The 26,253-nt window shown below is 46.1% G+C and overlaps 2 protein-coding genes across 6 annotated transcripts in view; one reads left to right on the top strand and one right to left on the bottom strand.

The window, feature by feature from the left end:
* The window catches only part of arhgef37 (Rho guanine nucleotide exchange factor (GEF) 37), a 170,137-nt gene that overhangs the window by 18,282 nt on the left and 125,602 nt on the right, over positions 1-26,253 (top strand). The window contains exon 1 of one of the 5 annotated variants that reach the window (XM_078550728.1): positions 24,749-24,843. The exons of the other annotated variants lie outside the window; for them this stretch is intronic. The gene's annotated coding sequence lies outside the window, so the exon portion shown is untranslated. Of the gene's footprint in view, positions 1-24,748; positions 24,844-26,253 lie in introns of those variants that run through there. 5 annotated transcript variants of the gene reach the window in all.
* On the bottom strand, positions 7,502-10,498 carry tlr22 (toll-like receptor 22). The gene has a single exon (XM_078550717.1). The coding sequence runs from the start codon at positions 10,492-10,494 to the stop codon at positions 7,624-7,626; it is 2,871 nt and encodes a 956-aa protein (XP_078406843.1). The 5' UTR covers positions 10,495-10,498; the 3' UTR covers positions 7,502-7,623.

Here is a 26,253-nt window from a genome sequence, read left to right as displayed (position 1 = left end):
AGTCACGTTGCACACAGGCACTTCTTCAAACATCCCCCCCCCCCCCTTTTCATAAAAATAAAAAGCCTTCGATACACTATCATTTACAGTTGCAAGTTAGGCCCATACATGGTCTATAGTGAAAATCATCATGCATTACAGAAAATTGTTTGATCTGACCCATTTTCATCTGTCCCTACTGTTATGATATGGCAGGTGGTAATTGCCAGGCTGACCAAATCCCAAAGGGAAACTTGGCTGAGCTATCACAATAATTTGCAATTCGTATTTTTATTACGAGAAGGTATGTGTACTGAAGTCAGAAGATTCTACTTCCATTTTTGGAGATTTTAAATATTACGTTAAAACATTTATTAACAAAAGAAACTTAAACACACAAGATTACAGTTACACAGGTAAATTTACTTGTATGACATTTCCCAAACATTTTCTACTTAGCTAGACTCACAAGTACTATCCTTTTCCAGGTAAAAGTCCCTATTGATTCTTAATTCATAAAACATCCAGTAATATTACTGCAAGGCACCCACTGTTGCTACAAGGGACGCTTCTCTCTCACTCGACAATGGAAACCCAAGGCTTGTAACAAAACTTTGCTTTCTGGAACAACCAGACACTTCTCTGGGAGCTGCTTCCTTCACAGGACTGGCGCACAGCACTCTCTTAAAGATCTCATGGCTACACACACCTCCATACAGTTTTAATCTTTCCTTATGTACATTTCTTCCCCTTTGACCTTTACCCATTGTTTTTAACTGTCTTTTGGAAGCTACCTTTCCCAGAATCCAAAAATATTTCATGTTGTCTTTATGGCCACTACTTTTGGGAAAAATAAATAAATAAAGCAAAGTTATTCAGTTTATGATCTTTGCCAATTGTAAATCTTTTTTTTTCTCTCTGTTTGAAATTTAAAAGATAAAAATTCACTCCTCATTTATCTCCTAATGCAAATTCCTATTCATGCTATATCTACTGGTATCCCATCTTAGCTCACTCATTTCCACTTCCAAATGCCTGCTTTACACCTAACCCTTTGATTTAAACCTTGCAGTTTGACTGTCTTCAGTCTAATTAAATTAATCACACACACAGCCCCCACAAGCCTGCTTCACAGTACCCCACAGTAATATTGAAAAAATATATATTTTCTTTACACTGCACACGCATTGCATACACAATCTTCGTGTTCAGGTCTCCTAATGGTACATGTGCAAGTACTGGCTGTCTGTCTGGAGTCTGCTTGTTCCTGGGTGACTTTGCCTCTCTGGCAAATTTCACTGCTGTGCCAAGTGTTGCTGCTGATCTGTTGATTTTGTTGGGGAATGGTTAAACTCTGGGACTAGTGGCCATTCAGTTCCTTGTGTGATTGATGAACTCACTTTCCTCATCAGCTGTCTACTGTGAAGGAGCAGCTTTTTCCTTTTGTATATAGATGTCTGCGGGTACGACAATACATCTGGTTGTTCATTTTCATCATGTACGATGAAGGTGACAACTTCTCTGCACAGGTCCCAAGTTGGCTGACTTTTGTTGAGAGTGTTGAATGTCTGCACTCTGACCAGCCCTTAAACTCTCAGCTCTAGCAATAATTTGGCCGCTTTGTCAAAGTAAAACTTGGCTGTCGTTTCACCAAGTTTCAGTTTGATTTTGTCAGTCACTCCTGTTACCACTTCTGGCTTCAGTAGTTTTAGCTATTGGAAGAGTAGATTGGATGTGGTGTGACATTGATTGCTAAACTGCTTTAGGTATTTCTCCATTCTAGGATTGCCTTGTACACAACTGCGTTGGATCTATTCGATTTTTTTGACTATCCCGTTAGCAATTTTCACTGCTGCCTCAGGCTTTCCATTTGACTAGAGATGTGTACTGCTGGGTTTCCCAATCATTTACAAAGCCTGAATTCTGCACTCGTGAACTGAGGGTGATTGTTGCTCGTCACAATGTCAGGAATGTACAATGACTGAAGTGTGCTTTCAGGCATTCTATGATCTCGCTGGTCGTCATCGACATAAGCTCGTCTAACTCCCAGCAGCCTGAATAGTTTGGTGACAAGATAGTCAGTTCCAAAGAGTGAAGAGGTCAACTTCAATCTTTAGCCATGGTCTATCTGGGATGTCATGAGTGGCTCTTTAGCTTGATGTTCATTTTGAGTTCCGCACTGGCTGATATGGTCCTTGAGCTCATTGCACATGTTTGGCCAAGAGAGCACCTCTTGCCTCCCTCAAACTAGACTTGATTCCTTGATGGCTTGAATGCACTTCAGCATCTCTTTTCTTATCTCCTTAAGGATGATGACTCTAGTTCCTTTGTACAAGATGCCATCTTGAACAATCACTTCATCCATGTATGCCCAATACTCGCGTAGCAATAGGTATGTCCTTGATGGTTTTTGTATCTTTCATCACTACTTCCTGCAGCACTAGGAGAGTTGCGTCTCATTTTGTAGTTTGCTTGATCTGAGCAAGACGCTTGTCTGTCAGATTCAACGTCTCTGTTGGGCTGATGACTTCTAGACCATGTTGTGCTGTTGCTTCTGGAAGATTTCACATTCTGTATGAGGATCATCAACTTTCTTCAAAGGGAGTGTAGATCTTGACTGCATGTTGGCGATGTACATCCACTTCCCCTGCTTGTACGTAGTTCGTTTGCAGAGATATCAATTGGAAGTTAACATCCTTTGCAGGCACTTTGGAGCAGATAGAAGTGGTTTGAGAAAGATGCTATGAAGTGACTTGTCATCAGAAGTGACTTGTCGTCAGATTCTGTAACTTTGTCTCTCCCAAACAGATATTGATTAAAATGCTCACAAGCAAAGACAATCTGGGCATAGTGTCATTCAGTTTGCTTTAATGCTCTGATGCAAGTGCAACTGGTTGTCCTTGTTGCATGATGATTGCTCCACTCTTGTCTCATTGGCATCACACTGCAGGGTGACCTCATTACTAACATTGTAGTGCCTCATCACTGCTGTTGTTGTCACTTGTTTGATGTGAACAAAAACGACATCATGCTTTGTGCCCCAATACTATTGAACATCCTTTGCAGTGAGCTTGCATAGAGGTTCACATTATAATGATAAATTGGGCAAGAATTTTGCTAGGTAGTTTACAAATCCTACAAATCGTTGCACCGCCTTCACATCTGTTGGTTGCTGCATTTCTGCTACAGCTCTCTCCTCAGCAGGATCAGGGTGAACTCCTATTGCTGTCAGTACATGACCTATGTACTTGACTTCAGTCATCTTGAGTTGCAGTTTCTTATCTAGCTTCAGGTTCATCTGGCGACTCTCTAGCAGTCTCACTAGATTCTGATCATGGTCTGTGATGGCTTCTTCCATCCATAGACTGGCAGATCATCCACAATCACTTCCATTCCTGTAAGAGAATTGACTATTTTATGCTGTTTGCGTTGACACTCCTCCAGAGCAGTAGAAATGCCAAATGGCATGTGCAACCATCTGTACCTTCCAAATAACATCCAGAATCTTGTCAGAAAACTGCTGCTTTCATCTAACTTCACTCGCCAATATCCATCCTTTGCATGTAGGGTGGTAAAAATTTTTCCCTTGCAAGTTGCAGCAAAATTTCTTTATTGGTTGGCATGGGGTTGTGAGATATCTTCAAAGCTTTATTGAAGTCTTTTGGATCTTTGTACACACTCAGCTTTTCAGGTGGTTTCACTGCTACCATGCTGCTAATCCAGCCTGTAGGAGTTGTCACTTTCTTGATTACTCCCATCTTTTCAAGCACCTCTATCTTATCTTTCAGGCTGGATTTGATGGCAGCTGGAGCTCTCTCTTAGTGTCGCCTATTTGCAACTGAATCTGCTTTCTTCCCGTTACATTGGGCTCTCAGCTTAGATTGTCCTTTTGTGGCGAGCATTATTCCATTGCACAGCCTAAACTTTACCTTCAAAGGCTTAATTTTCGGTCCACCATCTTGAGCAACTTCGCACAGGTCTGCGAAGCTCATGATGTTGCATGTAGCGCCAATGTCTATCTGACACTTGAAGTGAACTTGATTCCCTCCTGCAGTTATCATTGCAATAGTCACAAACCATTTTTCCCCTCAAGACTTGAGAGTGCCAACCTGTTCTAAGGTGTAAATTCATCAGGATCATCATTGACCATCTCTCCAGCAACCATCTTTATAGACTGGTTTTTCGTCTTTCCAGCAAAACCCTTGCGTGCAAAGTGATTCGGCTTCTTGCAGTTAGAGCACTGCTTCCCCCAAGCTGGACATGTTTCCTTTTCTTTTGTGTGGTGTTCTCCACAACATTTACATTCAGTACTCCAGCCTTCATCTTGCTGCCAGCTATTCCATCAGATTGGAAAGTAGCAAATATAACCCCTCTATTCAGGAGGGAGGGAGGCAGAAAATGGGAAACTATAGGACAGTTAGCTTGATGTCTGTCATGGGAAAGTTATTAGAATCAATCATTAAAGAGGTTATAGCTGGGCACTTAGAAGAGCTCACAGCAATAGGGAAGAATCAGCATGGTTTTGTGAAAGGAAAATCATGTTTAACCAATTTATTGGAGATTTTTGAAGGCGTAACATGCGCAAGGGGAGCCTGTAGACGTACTGTACTTGGATTTCCAGAAGGCATTTGATAAGGTACCACATCAAAGATTATTACAAAAAATGAAAGCGCATGGCACAAATTAGCATGGACGGAAGATTGGCTGGTTGGCAGAAAGCAGAGAGTATGCATAAATGGATCTTTTTCTGATTGGCAGGATGTGATGAGTGGAATCCCACAGGGGTCTGTACTGGGGCCTCAACTTTTTATGTTTTATACCAATGACTTAGATGAGGGGAGCGAAGACATGGTAGCTAAATTTGCAGATGACACAGAGATTGGTTAGTAAGTATATTGTGAAGAGGACATTAGGTTGCTGATGGATATAGATAGGTTGAGTGAGTGGGCAAAGATCTGGCAAATGGAGTTTAATGTGGGAAAATGTGAAGTTGTTTACTTTGGCAGGAAGGACAAAAAAGCAGAGTAGTACTTAAATAGAGAATGGCTGCATAACTGAGGTGCAGAGGTATCTAGGTGTTCTAGTACATGAGTCACAAAAAGTTAGTATGCAGGTACAGTAAGTAATTAAGAAGGCTAATAGAATGCTATTTTTTTTTTAACGAGAGGGATTGAACATAAAAGCAAGGATGTTATGCTTCAGTTATACAGGGCATTGGTGGGACTGCATCCTAAATATTCCGTGCAGTTTTGGTCTCCTTATTTAAGAAAGGATGTAAATGCATTGGAGGCGGTTCAAAAAAGGTTTACTAGGTTGATAAAAAACAAAAACAGAATTATCTGGAAAAACTCAGCAGGTCTGGCAGCATCGGCGGAGAAGAAAAGAGTTGACGTTTCGAGTCCTCATGACCCTTCAACAGAACTGAGTAATATTAGGAGAGGGGTGAAATATAAGCTGGTTTCAGGTGGAGGGGTGTGGGGGAGAGAAGTGGGGGAGGGGGGTGTGGTTGTAGGGACAAGCAAGCAGTGACAGGAGCAGATAATCAAAAGATGTCACAGACAAAGGAACAAAGAGGTGTTGAGGGTGGTGATATTATCTAAACGAATGTGCTAATTAAGAATGGATGGCAGGACACTCAAGGTACAGCTCTAGTGGGGGTGGGGTGGAAACACTGACAGAGCATTAAAGGTATAGATTTAAAAATAATGGAAATAGGTGGGAAAAGAAAAATCTATATAAATTATTGGAAAAAACAAAAGGGAGGGGGAAGAAACGGAAAGGGGGTGGGGATGGAGGAGGGAGTTCAAGATCTAAAGTTGTTGAATTCAATATTCAGTCCGGAAGGCTGTAAAGTGCCTAGTCGGAAGATGAGGTGCTGTTCCTCCAGTTTGTGTTGGGCTTCACTGGAACAATGCAGCAAGCTAAGAACAGACGTGTGGGCAAGAGAGCAGGGTGGAGTGTTAAAATGGCAAGCAACAGGGAGGTTTGGGTCTTTCTTGCGGACAGACCGCAGGTGTTCTGCAAAGCGGTCGCCCAGTTTACGTTTGGTCTCTCCAATGTAGAGGAGACCGCATTGGGAGCAACGAATGCATTAGACTAAGTTAGGGGAAATGCAATTGAAATGCTGCTTCACTTGAAAAGAGTGTTTGGGCCCTTGGACGGTGAGGAGAGAAGAAGTGAAGGGGCAGGTGTTGCATCTTTTGCGTGGGCATGGGGAGGTGCCATAGGTGGGGGTTGAGGAGTAGGGGGTGATGGAGGAGTGGACCAGGGTGTCCCGGAAGGAATGATCCCTACGGAATGCTGCCGGGGGGAGTGAAGGGAAGATGTGTTTGGTGGTGGCATCATGCTGTTTTTTTTTGTTTTTATTTTACTAGGTTGATACCTGGAATGAGTGGGTTGTCTTATGAGGAGGGTTGGACAGACTGGAGTTTAGAAGAGTGAGGGGTGATTTGATTGAAGTATACAAGATCCTGAACGGCTTTGATGAGATGGACATCAAAAGGATGTTTCCTCTTGTGGGTGAGTACAGAAACAGGGGCACTGTTTTAAAATTAAGGGTCGCCCTTTTAGGACAGAGATGAGAATTTTTTTCACTCAAGGGTTGTGCGACTTTGGAATTCTCTGCCTCAGAAGATGGTGCAGGCGGGGTCATTGAATATTTTAAGGCAGAGGTAGATAGATTCTTGTTAGGCAAGGGAATCAAAGGTTATTTATCGGGGTTAGATGGGAATGTGGAAATCGAAACACAAGATGATCATTCATGATCTTATTGAATGGCAGAGCAGGCTTGAGGGCCAAATTGTCTACTCCTGTTCCTATTATGTTCTTATCGCTGTGCTCTGTCTAGATCGCTAGACAGTTTAAATATTTTAGGTTTGGTAAGGATGAAGTTGAAAGAGACCTATTATAATGCTAAATGAATATATGCCATCTATTTTTCCTTCATGTGTGCAGCTACTTAACACTGGCCTGAATTAAATTTAATCTACCATTCATTTGTCAATTTACATATTTTGTCTAAATCATTGTAATTTGAGCAGCCTCCTTTGATCAATTTGATGAGTTTCACAATTCAAGCCATTGATATAAATTAAAAACCTTAGAACCAGACTTGCTTGTAACTAAAATTGGGATAGTCATAATGGAAATTATTACTTGAAAAAGAGGAATTGGCATTTTGCAAGTATCTATTTATATGTTCTGTTGGGTTTCGGTACATCAAGAACTAACTGTAAATACATCTAACATTAAGATTAACAAAAATTCCCTAGTAGTACACAAAGCTTCATGTATCTCAACAACAATATTAACATGCTGCATCGTCTGTTCGTTGCTTTTAAAAATAAAGTCATTCCCAGGATATGGCTGGTGTTGGTGATACCAGAATATATTGCCCATCTTTAATGACAGCAGTCTTTTTGAACTGCAACTGTCTAGTAATGAGGGTACTTTCAATGCTGCTAGACAGGGACGTTTCGCCAATTTTAACAGACTTCAACATTAGCTAATAAAGTTTGATAGAAGCATTTGTATTTTATTCTATATCCTTTTTTCTTCCCGTATTAAACAATGCAGAGAGTAAACGTTTAGTAGTGACTAACACTGGCGATCTGAGGCAATCCCAGAAAGAAAGCGGCTTTCATCTTATTCGGCAGTTTTCAATGCTATACGAAGTTTATGCCAAAACAAAGATGTCTCCTCTTGATGTTGAGGCCACTGCAAATACGTAGTCTTTTTCACCAATTTCCTCATTCTGTGATATGGGGAAAGTTGTTGTGACGGTATGTCCTCTAGAAAAATCAAAATCAGTACATCTTTCCGTTCATCAAAAAGCCGAAAACTCGCCACCTGAATTTCTGCGGAACACCATTCACTTTCCAAAAAGTGGCGACTGATTACACAGATTGTTTTCCTGCTCTGATAAATGTTGTCCACAATATTATCAATGATCGGTCTCCCAGGTTCGAAATCTCGGTGGTGGAGACATAATGTCCATTCATTGTTGCCTTCCAGATTTGGCAACAGCTGGTTTAGTACCCAGTGCTCATCATGCGCGTTATAAGAAATAAAGGCATCATACTTGTAGCGTTCGTTTCGTCCTCTCTTACGATTATTATCATAAATGAATGCTAAGAGGAGGTAATATGCATATACAACATGCCATCTCCAAAAATGATAGGTAAAGCTTACTATTATTGTCAGTATTATGACTGTAGATGATGAAATGTAGAACAGAAACTCAAAATGGACAACACAAGAATTTGAATTAAAATTAATCAGTTTCGTCCCTTTAAGATTATATGGGTAAGTACATGTGAACCGATCGAAGTATATCACTTGAGTTTTATTGCCTGAAAGGGACCACTTTTGAAACCAAGAATTATTACACGCACAAATAAAAGGGTTGTCCCTAAGGTCCAAAAATGTGAGTGATGGCACTGCTTCGATCTGTGCTTGGTTTACAAGACCAATTTGATTACCCGTAGCCCTTATGAGTTTCAAATTGATCAGCCTTACGTATGTCAGGAAGTCGAGATTCTGCAACCCGACTTTATTGAGATGAAGTTCAGTTAGGGCAGGTAACTGCAGAAGCAAACTAGGACTAATGGATTGTAAAACATTGTTGCTCAAGTCCAGGAAAGAAATGTTTGGCGCAAAGTAAAACGTATCGGAATCAAGATAATTAATGACAATATTTCCTGCATGGAGCTCCTTCAAAGAATGTAATCCTTCTAGGAAGTTTAAAGGGAAATGCCGGAGACCATTATGAGCCTGGCTATTTATCGCAAGGTAGTGCAAGGACTTCAGCGAAGTAAACGGTGCTCTGTCTAGCTTCTTTGAAGACGGATAGGTGAGAAAGTTGTCAAATAGTTGAAGTACCTCCAAGGACTTAACTGGCGAAAATACATGACCTCTTAGAATGTCAACCGTTAGTCTGTTGGATCCCAATAGCAATTGTTTTAGATTTGAAAGCCCATCAAAGCTTTCGTTATGCAGATTGGATAACTGATTATCAATCAAATTGAGATGACGCAAATTCTGCAAATGGCTGAATGTGTGCTGCTTAATAACACTCAGTTTGTTGCAGTTAAGATTAAGAATTTTCAGCCTCTTCAGACTGGATGAGAAGTTGGCTATTTCTAGCAGATAATTATTGCCCAACTGTAGTTCAGTTAATTGAAGAAGCCCATAAAATGAAGATGATGCAACTTGAGTGATTTTATTTCCGACAAGAAACAGCTGTTTGAGTTTACCAAGGGTAGCGAAATCGTGAGAATCAATACGGTTAATTTGATTGAAACTGAGATTCAGGCTTTCCAAATTGTAGGTACCCAAAATGGCTTTAGGAATCACGGTAAGTTCGTTGCTAGCTAGGGACAATAGTCTTAAAGCTACTGAATTGTTGAATAAAGAGCTTGAAATATCTCTTAATTTATTTTTTGATAAATCTAAGTCCTCTAAGCGTGCACATGAACTAAAGACATCGCCATTCAAGGGGTTGAGACTATTTCCGGTCAGATTTAAAACTCTTAAATGTTGGTGTAAAATGCAGATTTCCAACAGGAGGAGATTTGTCGCCTGCAATTGCAAATTGTTTAGTTGAATATTCTCCAGTGACACATTTCTTATGCTTGCAAGGAGCGCCCGTATCTCTGATGGTGGCATATGAATTCCTCCCAAAGCTAATTTCTTCATCCCTTTTAAATAAGATCCATCTTCAACGTGCAACGCGACCGATTGATTGCCTCCGGCAAATGAGAGATCCAGAGAAAGGAGATTGCCCAGAACACCAGTTGTTACATTGCAGACTGCGAAAGGATTCTTCGATATGTCCAATTCCATTAGTGTTTTCGACACAAAAGAGATGCTCTGGGTCGAGAAATTAACTAAACCATTGTCTCCTATTTGCAATTTTTCTGCAGCAACAGCGTTAAATACACAACTCACTTCCTCCAAACGATTTAACATGTTAGAGTTTAAATTGATGGTTTTCACATTTATCAAGCTGGCAAAGGCATCAGGTTCAATAGTTTGAATAATGTTGTTGTTCAATAACAATGTTGTGAGATTCCCCAAGCCACTCAGCATGCTTTTGGTTAATGCAGTTAGCCTATTGTAACCAAGATTCAGGAAAGATGGATTCTTTACATTCCCGAAAGTCTCCTCCGCAATATCACTAATGCTGTTTTTTGAAATGTTCAATACTTGCAGTTGCGGCAAGTGATCAAAGCTGGATTTCTGCAGACTCCTAATTTTGTTTTCAGATAAATCCAGGTTTTTTGTACTGGTTGGAAGGTACCGTGGGACCATGTCCAAGTTCATCTTGTAACATAACACTTTCAAATTTGTGCTAACAAGTAAGGAGCCATGTACTTGGCAATCATGCAGCGAGAAACTCACAACTTGCAGTTCTGAATCAAGATGAAAGGAAATTAAAACTAATAAAACTTCAGTAAAATGCATGGTTAACACGGCGATCTGTGAATACTTTCGGTTGAATTGGCTACAGTGCATAAGGAACTTACGTAATTGCAACTGAACCACTCCCCAAATTCTTGCACTAATTTTTCAAGATCCTTTCGGCCAGTTCTTCCGCATTTAAGGAGCGAGACGAATTTTACTATTTAAATAGCGCGTCTTCAGCATTCAAGCAATTATTGTTCTAAATTCCTACATTTACCACAATAGGATATTCCTTTTGTGAGAACTGAATCCTACTGTATATTACTTATCACCTGGTTTATGTAGAGGGGAAAACGAGCTCAATTATCATAAGCGATTAACAACATATAGTTGGGTTTGAGGGAAGCAAATCTAATAGATCTCGGGCATCGGCATTACCCAAGCAATACTACTATTTTTGCGCTGATAGCACTCAAAACCACTTGACAATGCGAAGTTTTATTTTTAGAAAGTGGGCAATGCTGAAAGTATTTATTTTCCATCCCTATAGCATTAAGATTGAACCACAGAGAGCGACTGGGATCCTACTTAAACCAGACTGGATAGGGGCGTCACATTACTGTTAATGACATTTCTGAGCCATTTAATAACCTAATTCCATTCATGGTCATTTGTCTGACTGCTGGCCCACAAATTGGCAGTACAAATAACCAAGCAGTGGTGATAATATGGATACAACTAAAGGATTCAACACTTTTGGGGGTTTTCCACAGACCAACAGTACTGATGTAGTGGGTGATGTATAAAAAAGATCTGGAATGCATGCAGTAGAAATAATGTAATTATAATGGGAATTTTTAATTTTCAGAGACTTAACTTTCAAATAATAAAGGCAATGAATTTGTGGAATATGTTCAGAATAGTTTTGGCTATGGTTAAATTGCTCCTTAGTGTGTGTGTGTACCATGTGATGGACTGGTGTCCTGTCCTGGGTGTACCTCGCCTAGTACCCATTGCCTGTCAGGGTAGGCTCTGACTCCCTGCAACCATGAATTGGATAAACCGGTTGTGGAAAAATGAGTCCGAGCTTTTAACCAACAAGGGATCAGGCCATATCCAATTTAGTGATGATTCAAGAGGCAGTATTAGTTTACAATCTGATATTAAGGGAATATCTTGTGAATAGTGGCCATAATATAATTGAATTTGATATTAGATTTTAATGGGAGAAGTGAGAGTCACAAACTAAAGTTTTAAATTTAAGTAAGGCAACTTTGAAAGGCATGAGAAAAGGTAAGAGTATTAAAAGGTGATAAAATTAATTAAGGAATAGCCATTTAAAAAACACTAGTACTAAAGATGGGCAAACAGCCCTAATGACCAATGAATTCACATAGTTTAGTTTAGAGGATAGCACCAAAGCCATGGAGCAATTAAGGATAGCACGAAAGCCATGGAGCAATTAGAGAATTGAAGACCTTTAGAAGTGGAAGACAAAAATTTACATCTGAAAAATGATGAGTTAAATACATCGTTCAAGCAGAAAACAAAGGTTGTTATTGAATTATGTGAAGAATCCTCAGCAAGTCAATTGCCAAGTCTCTAGAAGTGCTCTGGAGAGCTTTTGGAGGTATAGTGAGTTCTGGAGTTGGTAGGGAGTGTTGGCAGAGGATTTGGTGACCTTTTCACACAACAGGCTGAAACAGGCATGGGGCCAGTAATTGAAGTGCAAGTAGGTTATCAGCATGACAGGGAGATGGAGCAGAGACTGCAAAGAGGGCAAATTCTGTGTGATGCCCTCTGCCAAGTTGGAGCTGGACTCCTCCATAATCCTTGACAGTGATAGAAGGAGGTCTGACAGACCAGCCAATGCACCCAGTATGCATCCCCATCAATGGTCTCCTGCGTGCCATCCCATTAAGGTCCTTACCTGAGTGCCCTGCAGCAGAACTCATCTGTGATCACACCCTCTGGTGAGCTGGCCATGAACCATCCTTTCTCCATAGTTTGGCCCCAATCTACTTATGATTCAGCATGTACTGCCAGTATCTGAGCTGGTGGCTGCAAATGTTAGATCAAGTGATGGGGCCTTTTCAACAGTGCTGTGTTATTGCTCTCTCTCCTCTGCCTGAGGCTATTTAAGCTGGCTAATTCTTGAATGGCTGAAAGCAGAAAATCAGAAGTGAGTTGGGGTGAAGAAAGAGGGGATGGCTGTCAAACGAGGTCAAGGGTTACACTATCTGAATCTTGCTCACTATGCCAGATAACAGGACGAGAGTGAGCTGGGAGTTGAGAAATGAGCTCAAGACAGGAACAAGCCATCAACCTCAATGTTCTCAACAGCGTTGAATGCCATGAGCTCTGTCCCCTGATGCAGGGAACTATCTCCTCTGTAGGGGTCAGGAGGCGAAGATGTTCTTTTCCCCTGTTGGTTCCGCTCTGCTCCATGCTGTTATGTGCCACCTTTTCCTGGAAGAGAGAGAATGTGAGTGATTGTGTAGAGTTTTGAGCACTTTGAGAGGTTGGTGTTGTGGTGGATAGGAGATGTCATGTAAAGATGTATTCACCGACCTTGATCACCTGCATGAGGTCATTAGACTTGATGTGGAACTGCTTCCAGGTCTTTGGATCCACTTGCAGGAAATGACCAACCTGGCCATCTGCTACAGTCTCTTCTGAGGGTAGTCCCTGAGGCCTTCTTGAAAGCTGTGTATCACAATCTTGAGAAGATAGAATTTTAGGGCTAGAAAATGTTCTGTGTTGTTGTTATGGATTCCGGTCTCATGACTTGTAACCTTTATGCACCCTTTGAGGTGCAGGTATCCAGCACTCTGGAGATTCTGCCTCCTTCTGGGTCTCCACTGAAGCATGGTGTTTCCCCTCCTATCTATTTCCTAAGGTCTCCAGAGTTGCATCCATAATGCAGCCCTCTGTCTTCCCTTGTGCTCCATTTTCCTTGTTTAGTATTCAGCAACAACAAACTCATGTAGTTCAGGCTATTTCCCTTTTGGGCGAATAGGCTTCCTTCAAGAACGTGCTCTCACTACTCTGCTATCTGCAGGCCTTGATCAGCCAATGCTACAATAATTTCAATGAGGAGACAGCAGCAAATTTGCTTAAAGGTAGCAAGATTAGATATTGGAGAAACTTTAGTACCCTCAACTAATAGTGTTTGGAAATTGTCCATACATTAAAAATTAAAGACGAGTAGCTGAGATCCATTTAAACTGAAATTTATTTGGTAGAATTCATATGCACTTGATTGCATAAATCAAAGCTGTGACTTCAATTGGATTATGATATTCATGCAAAGTTAAACTTTGCTTGTCAAGAGGACTCAGGCTCGTTATTTCCTGAATTCCCCCATAAAGTTTGTTTTGTTAAGTTCTTTATGACCCCTCTATTTTTGTTGGACACTATACACTGTGCCTGGTATTCATTTCCATTAAAGTCAATGAAAATGAAAGCAATGAAAAATATTCTGATATGTGAACTCAGGTTCTTTGATAAACTGCCTAATGAAAGAGTATGACTGAAAAAGTGCCAATTCATAGTAAATTGAGGATGAGGGTAAGAAATTGGCTGAAGGAAAGGAAGCAGTGGGGACTGGTTAGAGAACTGATGTCAGGATGTGGGATAAAGTGTCGACTGAAGTATCCCATGGATTAGTGCTGGGGTTCCTACTGTACATGAACAAGTTGATTCGGAAACTCAATCCAATTGGTTAAATTTGTAGGCAACACTAAGAGTTGGGGAAGCAGGGTATTGATGTGGTGTCTGGTGCAGTTGATTCAGATGGACCTACAAAATGAATCACATAAAATCTATAAATGGTCAGAACGGTGGAAAATATAATTCAGTACAGACTTCTGTGTACTGCAAACTGAAATATGAATTAGGTGTCTAATGTGTGTATGAGGATGGTGCAGAAATAGCTAAAGGTAAAATTGAAAGAGATCTGGGGTTGATAGATTTAGTCATTCAAAATGGATTTTTCAATTTATATTCTAACACTTTGGAAAATACAAGGTAAATCACTATTGAGCAACAATTTAAAACAAAGCAAAATGTTTAATTATATTGCTGGATCAGTAATGCATAAGTCAGAAAATATTTTGCTAAAACTGTAGAGGGTACTGGTCATACAATACCAAGAGAACTGTTCATCAAGTGATATGCCATGGAGCTGATGCAAAAAAAGAGCCATCAGGGTGACATGATGGAAAAGAATAAATCAAAAAAAGATATGAGATAAACTGTGGTTCCATTGCTTTGAAGGGTGAACTTATATGAAGTATACAAGGTATTAAATGGTACTGACAAAGTAAACTGGAACAAGGTAAATCAAGGCAAAGACCAACGTTAAGGACAATTTAGGACCCATATCGGAACTTTGTCAAGCAAGGAGTGATTCACGTTTGGAATGGGCAGTGGAAACAAAAACCTCAGATTCATTAAAGCACAGGTTTATTGCTGATTGATGAATTAAGATGGGACAAATGGCCCCTCTCATTTTTACTTACTTTGTGATTTTGTGAAAGCAGTAATGGTTTTTAAGCACAAAGGACGAGAAATTGAATCATGCACCATCTGTTTCTGAAGTGCAAAATGGAGGCTGAAGGGTTCAGTGTGGCATGTGGCGTGCGTGCACTCATTCCACACTTGCGAGCAACGGGCATTAAACAAAACAGAGGCTCGATGTCTGTTTCAGGTCCCTTCCTGAAAATAGCTAGTGCCTGCAACTGCGGCATGTTGTGGTCAGTTTTCTCAGGCAAATAAGTGCCAATTTAATAGGAGGCTGCCACCAATAAAAATTTTTTAAAACTTATTTTAATGTGGAGCCAGAAGTAGCATGGGTGCTCGTTTGAGCTCCAGATGAATATTTTGGGCTGTTGCCACCTCAGCCTCTCCACCCATCCCCACCCCCACGAACGTTCTCCCCCCCCCCCCACCCCACCACACCCACCAGCACCTGACCCCTCTGGCGCCTCAGTTGTCCCTGTGCTGGCACCCCACCAATCAATTAACTTCTTTGCAACCAGTATACTGCCCCTTCAGCGCCACCAGCACACCGGTTACATCCTGATGATGCAAGAGGTCCAGTTTCATGTGGTCCTCTTCCCCATCAGTTTAGCATGGTGCCAAATCAGAAACAAATTAATGTATCACCCCAGATGCTTTAGCATGAGGTACTTTGGTTTTAGGACCGCCCTGTCTGAATATTTCCTTACTTTCCTCTTGTTTTCACCCATTAAGAAGTAGTGTACATTTATATGAAACATGCCTATTTATCTATATATCATTATTGTACAATTTCTATTTCGGGCTTGATGTATGCAAACCTTGGCTTATACAATTTGCATAAGTGCAACAAGCTTCACACATGTCACTTAACGTGTGCAAAAATATTCACTTGAGAGCAACTGATGCTGCCGACCCCAAGTAAATGTCTACAACAGACCTCAATTTGTACTAATTCCAATAGATAAAGGAGGGAATTCAAATTGTACACTAACAACACTAAATCACAACATCAAAATGTGCTTTTATTGCTTAAATATTGCACATAGTAGATCAAAATAAATTCCTAAGAAACAAAAACAAAAATTGCTGGAAAAACTCAGCAAGCCTGACAGCATCTGTGGAGAGAAAGACAGAGTTAACGTTTCGAGTCCGTATGTCTCTTCTTCAGAACTAAAGTAAAGATATGGTGAAATATGTACTGTTTCAGTATGTTTAAGTACTGCTATAATATAGACTGTCTTAAACAGTCTACATTTCACCACATTTTTACTTCTCTTTAGTTCTGAAGAAGAGTCGTACGGACTCAAAACGTTAACTCTGTCTTTCCACAGATACTGTCAGACCTGCTGAGTTTTTCCAGCAATTTTTGTTTTCGTTTCAGATTTCCAGCATCCGCAGTATTTTGCTTTTATCTTAGATTCCGAAAAATGTTTGTGATGATTACTTTGTTGCCTGTTGCATCTTCTACAATACAGGAATGCCAAGTTCAATAGTGGAGATGGTGGACCACAAAAAAAGGATATGTGATCATTTCCATTGGAATATGCAGCTTTTAAGTCAGGATTTATCTTCATATCTTGACGGATTTAGTGGGAGTCTTTGAGCAGGTAAACAGGAAAATGGCTGGCTGCATGTTCCAGTGGAAATTATGTCAGTTAGTGGAGGTGTCTGCTCAAATGTAGGCAAGTGTAATTAAATCAGGCGGTAATTATGTGGCGATGTCACACAATGTAATTTTGTAAAACAAATACCAGCATCACTAGATATCGGAAGAGGCAGACTTAAATATTTACTTGTAATTTCCCTATTTTGCAATTATTTTTGAATCCTGTTTTTTTCCCCTTGCTATTGACTATTGTTTCAGCATCTATCTTACCATCTTTGTTTAGAGCCCTTCGATTTTGTCACCTCAATTATACTACAAAGGGCATGGAATTTGCATTAGAAAAACCTCTCTATCTGTGCTTCTTCTGGAGGAAGAAGGGAGAGGAGAAATCAAGAGGGAACGGATTTTGTCAAACACTACAGGAGGGCTTTGGTCCATCCATCCAATGCTTACCCTTCTGCTAAATATATGGAACAAGGCACACCTCACTCTACTTGACCAAGAAGCAGTGCTTGTGATAGCGAACAAAAGGGAAGCCAGCAGTGAGAAAGGCCACATACTGCAACCTGCCCTGCATTACACCTCTATTGTAGATACTGTGCTGTCAGTGGATGTGAAGGTTACCATCCCTGAAATTTTATGCCATGAAATAACTGCAGGTTTCCACTGAGGACATCCAGTAACATGGCTCACTCAATTGTCAACAGGTGGAAAAAGCAGGTCACAGATACATTTTTATTTAAGCAGGTCAATTTATCACTACCTTGATTGTGAAGTTGTGATGTTACTTACTTTACTCGCACCTTAGTTTGAATACAGTAAGTCCCATGGTAAGTGGCCCCATTTCAAGTGTTCCGCTTTAACATTGGTCAGTTAATAGGGCCAGTATTCATGTTTAACATCAGGAATTTTGTTTTTACGTCATTTCCCACTGGGTTTGACATAGGGTCGCATGATCCGATGGGCGCCATTTTGGAGCAGTCTCTTTTGCTCCCTAACCCTTCCAGACAGACACAGGCTGCTGGCATCACCTGAGCCTGAAGGAAGCTGCATGTGATTAATGTTCATACTTTTATATTTTCACTGACTCTCCTGGGAACTTGCGACCTTCCGTCTCATCGACCCTTCTGATTGCTGCCGACCCTCCTTCTCGTAGACCCCCTCTCTCTCCGACCCTTCTTTTCACCAACCCTCATGGTCACTGCCGACCTGTCCTGTTACCACTCCTCCCAGTTGCTGTCAACCTTCCCTCTCACCAACAAACCCAGTCGCTGCCGATCCTCCCTTTTGCTGACCCACCCTCTTTCCGCCTCTCCAGGTTGTGGGTTACCTGTGCAATGCTGCAAGTCAGAACTGCTCTTGCCTCTCGGTGCTCAAGTCCTGAGCCCTCATTCATAGTAAGGGCACAGGAGAGCAAAGCGGTGAGCAGGAGAGGCAGAAAGCAGGAGATTGTGTGACACAGAGGGCTGTCAATAGGGAGGGTCAGGGACCATGATTTATGGTGAGCAGAAGGTTTGGTGAGCAGGATCATCAGTGACCAGAGGGTCAGCAAGCAGGAGAAGCGGTGAGCAGTAGGGGAGGCAAACCCAAGGGTCAGGGATCAGGAGAGGGGGTGAGCCCGAGGGGTGCAAGCCCGAGGATCAGCGAGGGGGCATGTCCGAGGGTTAGCGAGCGTAAGAGAGGGGGTGAGCTTGAGGGTTGGCGAGTGGGAGAGGGTGCGGGCCCGAGGGTTGGTGAGTAAGAGAGGGGGTGAGGGAGAGAGGCGGCGAGCCCGAGGAGAGCCGGCGAGGGAAGGAGGAGGAGGGCCGGCGAGGGAGGGAGGGAGGAGGAGGAGGAGGGCCGGTGAGGGAGAAAGAGGAGGAGGGCGAGGGAGGGAGGAGGAGGAGGAGGAGGGCTGGCGAGGGAGGGAGGGAGGAGGAGGAGGAGGAGGGCCGGCGAGGGAGGGAGGGAGGAGGAGGAGGAGGAGGGCCGGCGAGGGAGGGAGGGAGGAGGAGGAGGAGGAGGGCCGGCGAGGGAGGGAGGGAGGAGGAGGAGGGCCGGCAAGGGGGGGAAGGCGGAGGAGGATTGCCGGTGAGGGAGGGAGGGAGGAGGAGGGCCGGCGGAGGGAGGGAGGAGGAGGAGGAGGAGGAGGAGGAGGGCCGGCGAGGGAGGGAGGTTGGGAGGGAGTAGGAGGAGGAGGAGGGCCAGGGAGGGAGGGAGGAGGATGAGGAGGAGGGCCCTCGAGGGAGGGAGGAGGAGGAGGAGGATGAGGGCCAGGGAGGGAGGGAGGAGGAGGAGGGCCGGCGAGGGAGGGGGAGGAGGAGGGCCGGCGAGGGAGAGAGGGAGTAGGAAGAGGGCCGGCGAGGGAGGGAGGAGGGCCGGCGAGGGAGGGAGGAGGAGGAGGGCGGGTGAGGGAGGGAAGGACGAGGGAGGGCCGACGAGGGAGGGTGGTGGAGGAGGAGGAGGAGGAGGTCCGGCGAGGGAAGGAGGGGGAGGAGGAGGAGGGCTGGCGAGGGAGGGAGGAGAAGGAGGAGGAGGGCCGGTGAGGGAGGGAGGAGGAGGAGGAGGAGGAGGAGGAGGGCCGCGAGGGAGGGAGGGAGGAGGAGGATGGAGGAGTGCCAGGGAGGAAGGAGGGAGGGAGGGAGGAGGAGGAGGAGGAGGAGGGCCGGAGAAGGAGGGAGGAAGAGGGCCGGCGAGGGAGGGAGGAGGAGGAGGTGGAGGAGGGCCGGCGAGGGAGGGAGGGAGGGAGGAGGAGGAGGGCCAGCAAGGGAGGGAGGAGGAGGGAGGAGGAGGGCCGGCGAGGGAGAGAGGGAGGAGCAGGAGGAGGGCCGGAGAGGGAGGAGCAGGAGGAGAGCCGGCGAGCGAGGGAGGGAGGAGGAGGGCCGGCGAAGGAGGGAGGGAGGGGGGAGGAGGAGGAGGAGGAGGGCCGGCGAAGGAGGGAGGGAGGAGGAGGAGGGCCGGCGAGGGAGGGAGGGAGGAGGAGGGCCAGCGAGGGAGGGAGGGAGGAGGAGGAGGAGGAGGGCCGGCGAAGGAGGGAGGGAGGAGGAGGAGGGCCGGCGAGGGAGGGAGGGAGGAGGAGGGCCAGCGAGGGAGGGAGGGAGGAGGAGGAGGGCCGGCGAGGGAGGGAGGGAGGAGGAGGAGGAGGAGGGCCGGCGAGGGAGGGAGGGAGGAGGAGGAGGAGGAGTGCCAGGGAGGAAGGAGGGAGGGAGGGAGGAGGAGGAGGAGGAGGGCCGGAGAAGGAGGGAGGAAGAGGGCCGGCGAGGGAGGGAGGAGGAGGAGGTGGAGGAGGGCCGGCGAGGGAGGGAGGGAGGAGGAGGAGGAGGGCCAGCAAGGGAGGGAGGAGGAGGAGGGAGGAGGAGGGCCGGCGAGGGAGAGGGGGAGGAGCAGGAGGAGGGCTGGAGAGGGAGGAGCAGGAGGAGAGCCGGCGAGCGAGGGAGGGAGGAGGAGGGCCGGCGAAGGAGGGAGGGAGGGAGGAGGAGGGCCGGCGAAGGAGGGAGGGAGGAGGAGGAGGGCTGGCGAGGGAGGGAGGAGGAAGAGGGCCGGCGAGGGAGGGAGGAGGAAGAGGAGGAGGGCTGGGGAGAGAGTGAGGGGGGAGGAGGAGGAGGGCCGGCGTGGGAGCGAGGGAGGAAGGAGGAGGAGGGCCGGGGAGGGAGGAGGAGTAGGGCCGTGGAGGGAGGGAGGGAGTCAGGGAGGAGACGGAGGGCCGGGGAGGGAGGGAGGGAGGCGGAGGAGGGCCGGGGATGGAGGGAGGAGGAGGAGGAGGAGGAGGGCCGGCGAGGGAGGGAGGAGGGGGATGGCCGGCGAGGCAGGGAGGGAGGAGGAGGAGGAGGGCCGGCGAGGGAGGGAGGGAGGGAGGAGGAGGAGGAGGAGGGCCGGCGAGGGAGGAGGAGGAGGAGGGCTGGCGAGGGAGGGAGGGAGGAGGAGGAGGAGGAGGGCCGGCGAGGGAGGGAGGGAGGAGGAGGAGGGCCGGCGAGGGAGGGAGGAGGAGGAGAAGGGCCGGGGAGGGAGAAGGAGGAGGAGGAGGGCCGCCGAGGGAGGGAGTAGGAGGAGGGCCGGCGAGGGAGCGAGGGAGGGAGGAGGAGGAGGGCCGGGGAGGGAGGAGGAGGGCCGGCGAGGGAGGGAGGGAGAGAGGAGGAGGAGGGCCGGCGATGGAGGGAGGAAGGAGGAGGAGGAGAAGGAGGGCCGGCGAGGGAGGGAGGGAGGAAGGAGGAGGAGGAGGAGGAGGAGGGCCGGCGAGGGAGGGAGGGGGGAGGAGGAGGAGGAGGAGGAGGAGGGCCGGCGAGGGAGGAGGAGGAGGGCCGGCGAGGGAGGGACGGAGTAGGAGGAGGGCCGGCGAGAGAGGGAGGGAGGAGGAGGAGGAGGGCCGGCGAGGGAGGGAGGGGGAGGAGGCGGGCCGGTGAGGGAGGGAGGGGGAGGAGGCGGGCCAGTGAGGGAGGGAGGGGGAGGAGGCGGGCCGGCGAGGGAGGGAGGGAGGAGGAGGGCCGGCGAGGGAGGGAGGGAGGAGGAGGAGGTGGGCCAGCAAAGGAGGGAGGAAGGAGGAGGAGGAGGGCCGTCGAGGGAGGGAGGGAGGAGGAGGAGGAGGGGGTGGGCCGGTGAGGGAGGGCGGGACAGGGAGGAGGAGGGGTGGGCCGGTGAGGGAGGGCGGGACAGGGAGGAGGAGGAGGAGAGACGGCGAGGGAGGGTGGGTGGAGGAGGAGGAGGAGGATGGCCGGTGAGGGAAGTGGGGAGAGGGAGGAGGAGGGAGGGAGGAGGAGGGAGGGAGGAGGAGGGAGGGAGGGGGAGGAGGAGGGAGGGAGGGGGAGGAGGAGGGAGAGGGAGGAGGAGGAGGAGGGAGGGAGAGGGAGGAGGAGGAGGAGGGAGGGAGAGGGAGGAGGAGGAGGGAGGGAGAGGGAGGAGGAGGAGGAGGAGGGAGGAGAGGAGGAGGAGGAGGAGGGACGGCGAGGGAGGGAGGGAGGGGGAGGAGGAGGAGGGACGGCGAGGGAGGGAGGGAGCGTGGGAGGGAGTAGGAGGGAGGAGGAGGAGGACCGGCGAGGCAGGGAGGGAGGGAGGAGGAGGAGGAGGAGGGCCGGCGAGTGAGGGAGGCAGGAGGATGAGGAGGAGGGCCGGCGAGGGAGGGAGGGAGGGAGGAGGAGGAGGGCCGGCGAGGGAGGGAGGGAGGAGGAGGAGGGCCGGCGAGGGAGGGAGGGAGAAAGAGGAGGGCCGGCGAGGGAGGGAGGGAGGGAGGAGGAGGAGGGCCGGCGAGGGAGGGAGGGAGGAGGAGGAGGGCCGGCGAGGGAGGGAGGGAGGAGGAGGAGGAGGAGGAGGAGGGCCGGCGAGGGAGGGAGGAGCAGGAGGAGGTGGAGGAGGGCCGGGGAGGGAAGGAGGAGGAGGACCGGTGAGGGAGCAGGAGGAGGAGGGCTGGCGAGGGAGGGAGTGAGGAGGAGGAGGAGGAGGAGGAGGAGGGCCGGCGAGGGAGGGAGGGAGGAGGAGGAGGAGGAGGAGGGCCGGCGAGGGAGGGAGGGAGGAGGAGGAGGAGGAGGGTCGGTGAGGGAGGGAGGAGCAGGAGGAGGTGGAGGAGGTGGAGGAGGGCCGGCGAGTGAGGGAGGGAGGAGGAGGAGGGCCGGTGAGGGAGGGAGGAGGAGGAGGAGGAGGGCCGGCGAGGGAGGGAGGAGGTGGAGGAGGAGGGCTGCCGAGGGAGGGAAGGCGGAGGAGGAGGAGGGCCGGTGAGGGAGGGAGGAGCAGGAGGAGGAGGGCCGGCGAGGGAGGGAGGGAGGAGGAAGAGGAGGAGGGCCGTCGAGGGAGGGAGGAGGAGGAAGGCCGGCGAGGGAGGAGGAGGGCCGGCGAGGGAGGGAGGGAGGAGGAGGGCCGGCGAGGGAGGGAGGAGGAGGAGGAGGAGGGCCAGTGAGGGAGGGAGGAGGAGGAGGAGGAGGAGGAGGGCCGGCGAGGGAGGTCGGGAGGGAGGGAGGAGGAGGAGGAGGAGCAGGGCCGGCGAGGGAGGGAGGGAGGAGGAGGAGGAGGATGAGGGCCGGCGAGGGAGGGCGGGAGGGAGGAGGAGGAGTGCCGGCGAGGGAGGGAGGGAGGAGGATGAGGGCCGGCAAGGGAGGGAGGGAGGGAGGAGGACGTGGGCTGGTGAGGGAGGGAGGGAGGAGGAGGGGGGCCAGCAATGGAGGGAGGGAGGTGGAGGAGGGCCGGCGAGGGAGGGAGGAGGAGGAGGGCCGGCGAGGGAGGGAGGGAGGCGGCCAGCCTGAGGAGGGCCGGCGAGGGAGGGAGGGAGGCGGCGAGCCGGCAGCAAGGAGTAAAAGTTCGCATATTTCTTTATATTTTAAAATTTTTATTCTTTTGAAAGTTATTTCATGTACAAATATCGGAATTTAGCAATGTTATGTTATTCACTGTGTTTTTTTCTGATGTGAAATATCCGTCAGAGCTTAAAACACAGCTTTTACATTGGTTCTAATGGGAAAACCTGATTTGCTTAAAGTTGTTTCACTTAAAGTTGTACTTTTCAGGAACACATTGTAAGCAAAGACTTACTGCTGTTTGCCCAGAGCAGGTTTAAAGCAGGTGCATTTTAGACACCTGCACTTTCTCAGCAAGTTTTCTTAAGCGAATGTTGACTTGTTCTGGGTGCAACGGAGTTTCTGATTTTCTTTTTGTTGTTGCTTTTATACCATTTAGTTATCTGTTCCTTTTAAATCTGTTAATTTTGGCATACCTCTTCATGAATGGTTCGGATTGGGAGGGAGGGGAATCCAAGAATTTCCAAACAAACATGAACAGGGTAGTAGTATAGTAGCACTTGTACCCACCTGACCCATGCAAATTAAGTCCCCACCCTCTGATCCTGCAAATAACTCTAACCTGGATGAGCTGCAAGGAACTGTTGGAAGCAAACCCAAAAAAATTGCAGGGATCTCAAAGGATTTGGAAAATAGATGTACGTTAACTAAATTTTGATCGTCATATTTTGGTTCAGGCACAGAATGTACCTTTTATTTTCCTCCTTTATTGTTGTCTCACATATTCTTGAATTACAGAATAAAGCACTTTGATAAATACGGGACAAACTTTATCCGAATAGTTTTGTGGTAGTGTTGTTCTGACAATTTCAGTGAAGCAATCCTACTTAACGATGATCAGGCATAAATTGAGACCTTTACCTTCAGGCATGAGTCTGCAATGTGTGTAAAGTAAATAAATCTGTCCTGCATTGTTTCAAACCGACAATAGTGGCATTCAAGTTAAGTTTCCAGTAACTACTGAGAAAAACCAGTTAGTCAAGATCACTCGTTGGAAGAATCTGGTACGGAATGCTCTAGTCAAACTATACGCTACTTCAATTTGCTGTTATTATGCTTGGAATCACTCAAGTCTAAGGTTCATTTTTATCTGAACGCACTGACTCAACCCAACGCTTAAAGCCGGTAAGCTTTTTTGATTTTCATGCTTTGTATTAACCTGAATTTTGTATGCAATCATTCTCTGGTCTAAATCTGTTCACATCTGTTCTGCTACCAGAATGATTTTAATAAATAAATATTTTAAATTTGTATTACATTTTTTAAAAAGAGTTCAATAGACAGAAGATTGTTTACACATTTGCCTGATCCTCTGTTTAATGAATGTGGTTACACAGTAACCAGTAAAAGCCTACTCAAAGGTCATTCTAATTCTGACAAACTGCTCTCTTCTCTGTGCATACCTCAAATCAAACAATTCATACTCATTTATTTGAACACCTTATTCATATATGTTAAAATATATTTTTTTTCACCATTGGTTTTAGAATACTCATGCCAAGCATCTCACTACCTGGAGAAGTAAGCCCACTCTAACAATGTTCTTCTCTAACTAAGTACTTGTAGAAGTACAAAAGTGATATAAGTTGGCTCTTGAATTATAGCTACAATCAGGAACACATTGGAAGAAATTGTTCACCTAAATCTGAGTTCTGTCTCGTGCTGCACTGAATTGGTTTATCAACAAACTACTGCTGTGTAAGTTTCACAGCCTGTTTCAAATTGCCTTGTCTTTTTAATTGCTTCAAGATGCATTTACATTTTCATAATTAAAGAGCTTTCTTTACATTTTGTTTGTCCACTTTCAAACCCTGTTTTTCAATGTGTTACATGTAAAGGGGATTTTGGTCACCTATCTAGTTTTGCCAGGCAGACGACTTAAAATAAGCAGAGCTTTTGCTTCATTTGAGCTGGGCAGCCAAAGATTTTGAAGTTTTCTCACCTATGTACATTCTTTCTCTTTTGTTACAAGAAGTAAGAGTTTGCAATTGAATGGAAGGCATATTGAAAGAAAGATACAGGATGACATATGTATTGTAATATCCAAGTGTCATCATGGAACCAACATTAATGGTAAGATGTACATCCATTATGCTGCTACATTAGAGGGAACAATTGCTTTGGCCTGAATGCATACATGGAAAGATGCATGTGCAGGAACACTTCTAGAGTCCAACTGCAAAAGCACCCTGTACCTAATGGGAATTCATGACTGTAATTCAAGACATTGGGCTATAATTTGCTGTGATAGGCCAATTAATGGTATCCACAGTCAGTTAGACATGCCCATGCTTTTTTAGTTTTTAAAATTTTTGTGTGGCAAGTTGTTGAATGTTTGAGGTGATAACATTGCAGCAAGGCAAACCAGACATTTGGGATGTAAATGAACAGGGCAAGTTACGGGGTATTTCCTTAACAAATCAGACTGAAGGATTTTGAAATAAACAATGCAAAGACAGAGAAGTAAATGTAATTTAGTGAGTGAATTTAATGTAAAATCAGGAATAGAAAAATAAATAAAAAGAGTGAAAGAAAGATTTGATAGTGTAAAAAGGACACAAAGGAAAAGTTTTTTTAAAAATAAAATATTTAAAATTTGATATTTTAAAATCTCCAACAAAAATGAAAACCTGAAGAATGATATTCACACTTGTGTTAGTTAATTTTCAATGCCAGAGAGGTTGACAGTAACTAACGCTCATCACATCATTAAAAGAATACTTTGGCTAGAATAGACAAAACTTAACTTTTGTGGCAAGTTTTGTTACTATCTATTGGGCAAATACAACTTCACACCTTTCAATGCATTTCAATGGTAAGACAGTTAGCAAGATGTAAAGCTATTGGCAGAGTGTGTGTTTTGGACAGCAACTTCTGGAGTTCTGCATTTAATTGTGCATTTGCCCTCAGCAAAAGTTGCTGTTGCACTTGCACATAAATAACAGCAAATTATATTTGCCTCATTGTTACTTTGTATTTGCAACTGAAATATGTGTCTGGAAATGCATTCTATTAATTGGCAATCCTTGATTAAGGATTGATTCAGATTTTTATGATGCTCATTTTTAGTGGTGGATCCAATTGGTGGGGGAAGGGGCAGGTGGGCTGGCCAATGTGACTTCAGACTGCCTCCATTTTGCTCCCAAAACCACCTTTGGGCTCCGGGTTTGGCCTGCAGGCTCAGTGCGATTGACAACTGGGTTGTCAGACTGGGGAAATCAGCAATTCCAAGCTTCCAGCTCAGTTCCTTTCCTGCCAAGTGAACCAAATCTGGAGTTTGATTCCCCCATTTCTAACAGTTCTTTTGATAATGATGCTGCTATAATGGTATTACATAAGGAATTTCAGGATACTGACCTAGCAGCAATGAAGGAATGGTGATATATGTCTAAGTCACAATGGTGTATAGCTTGGTGGATGTGGTGTTCATATTAAATTGCTACTCTTGAACTTCATGGAGATAAATATTTCATGGCAGGGTAG

This window comes from Cetorhinus maximus, chromosome 10, assembly GCF_964194155.1.
Source record: "Cetorhinus maximus chromosome 10, sCetMax3.hap1.1, whole genome shotgun sequence".
NCBI lineage: Eukaryota > Metazoa > Chordata > Chondrichthyes > Lamniformes > Cetorhinidae > Cetorhinus > Cetorhinus maximus.
This window is presented reverse-complemented; position numbering and strand designations above follow the sequence as displayed.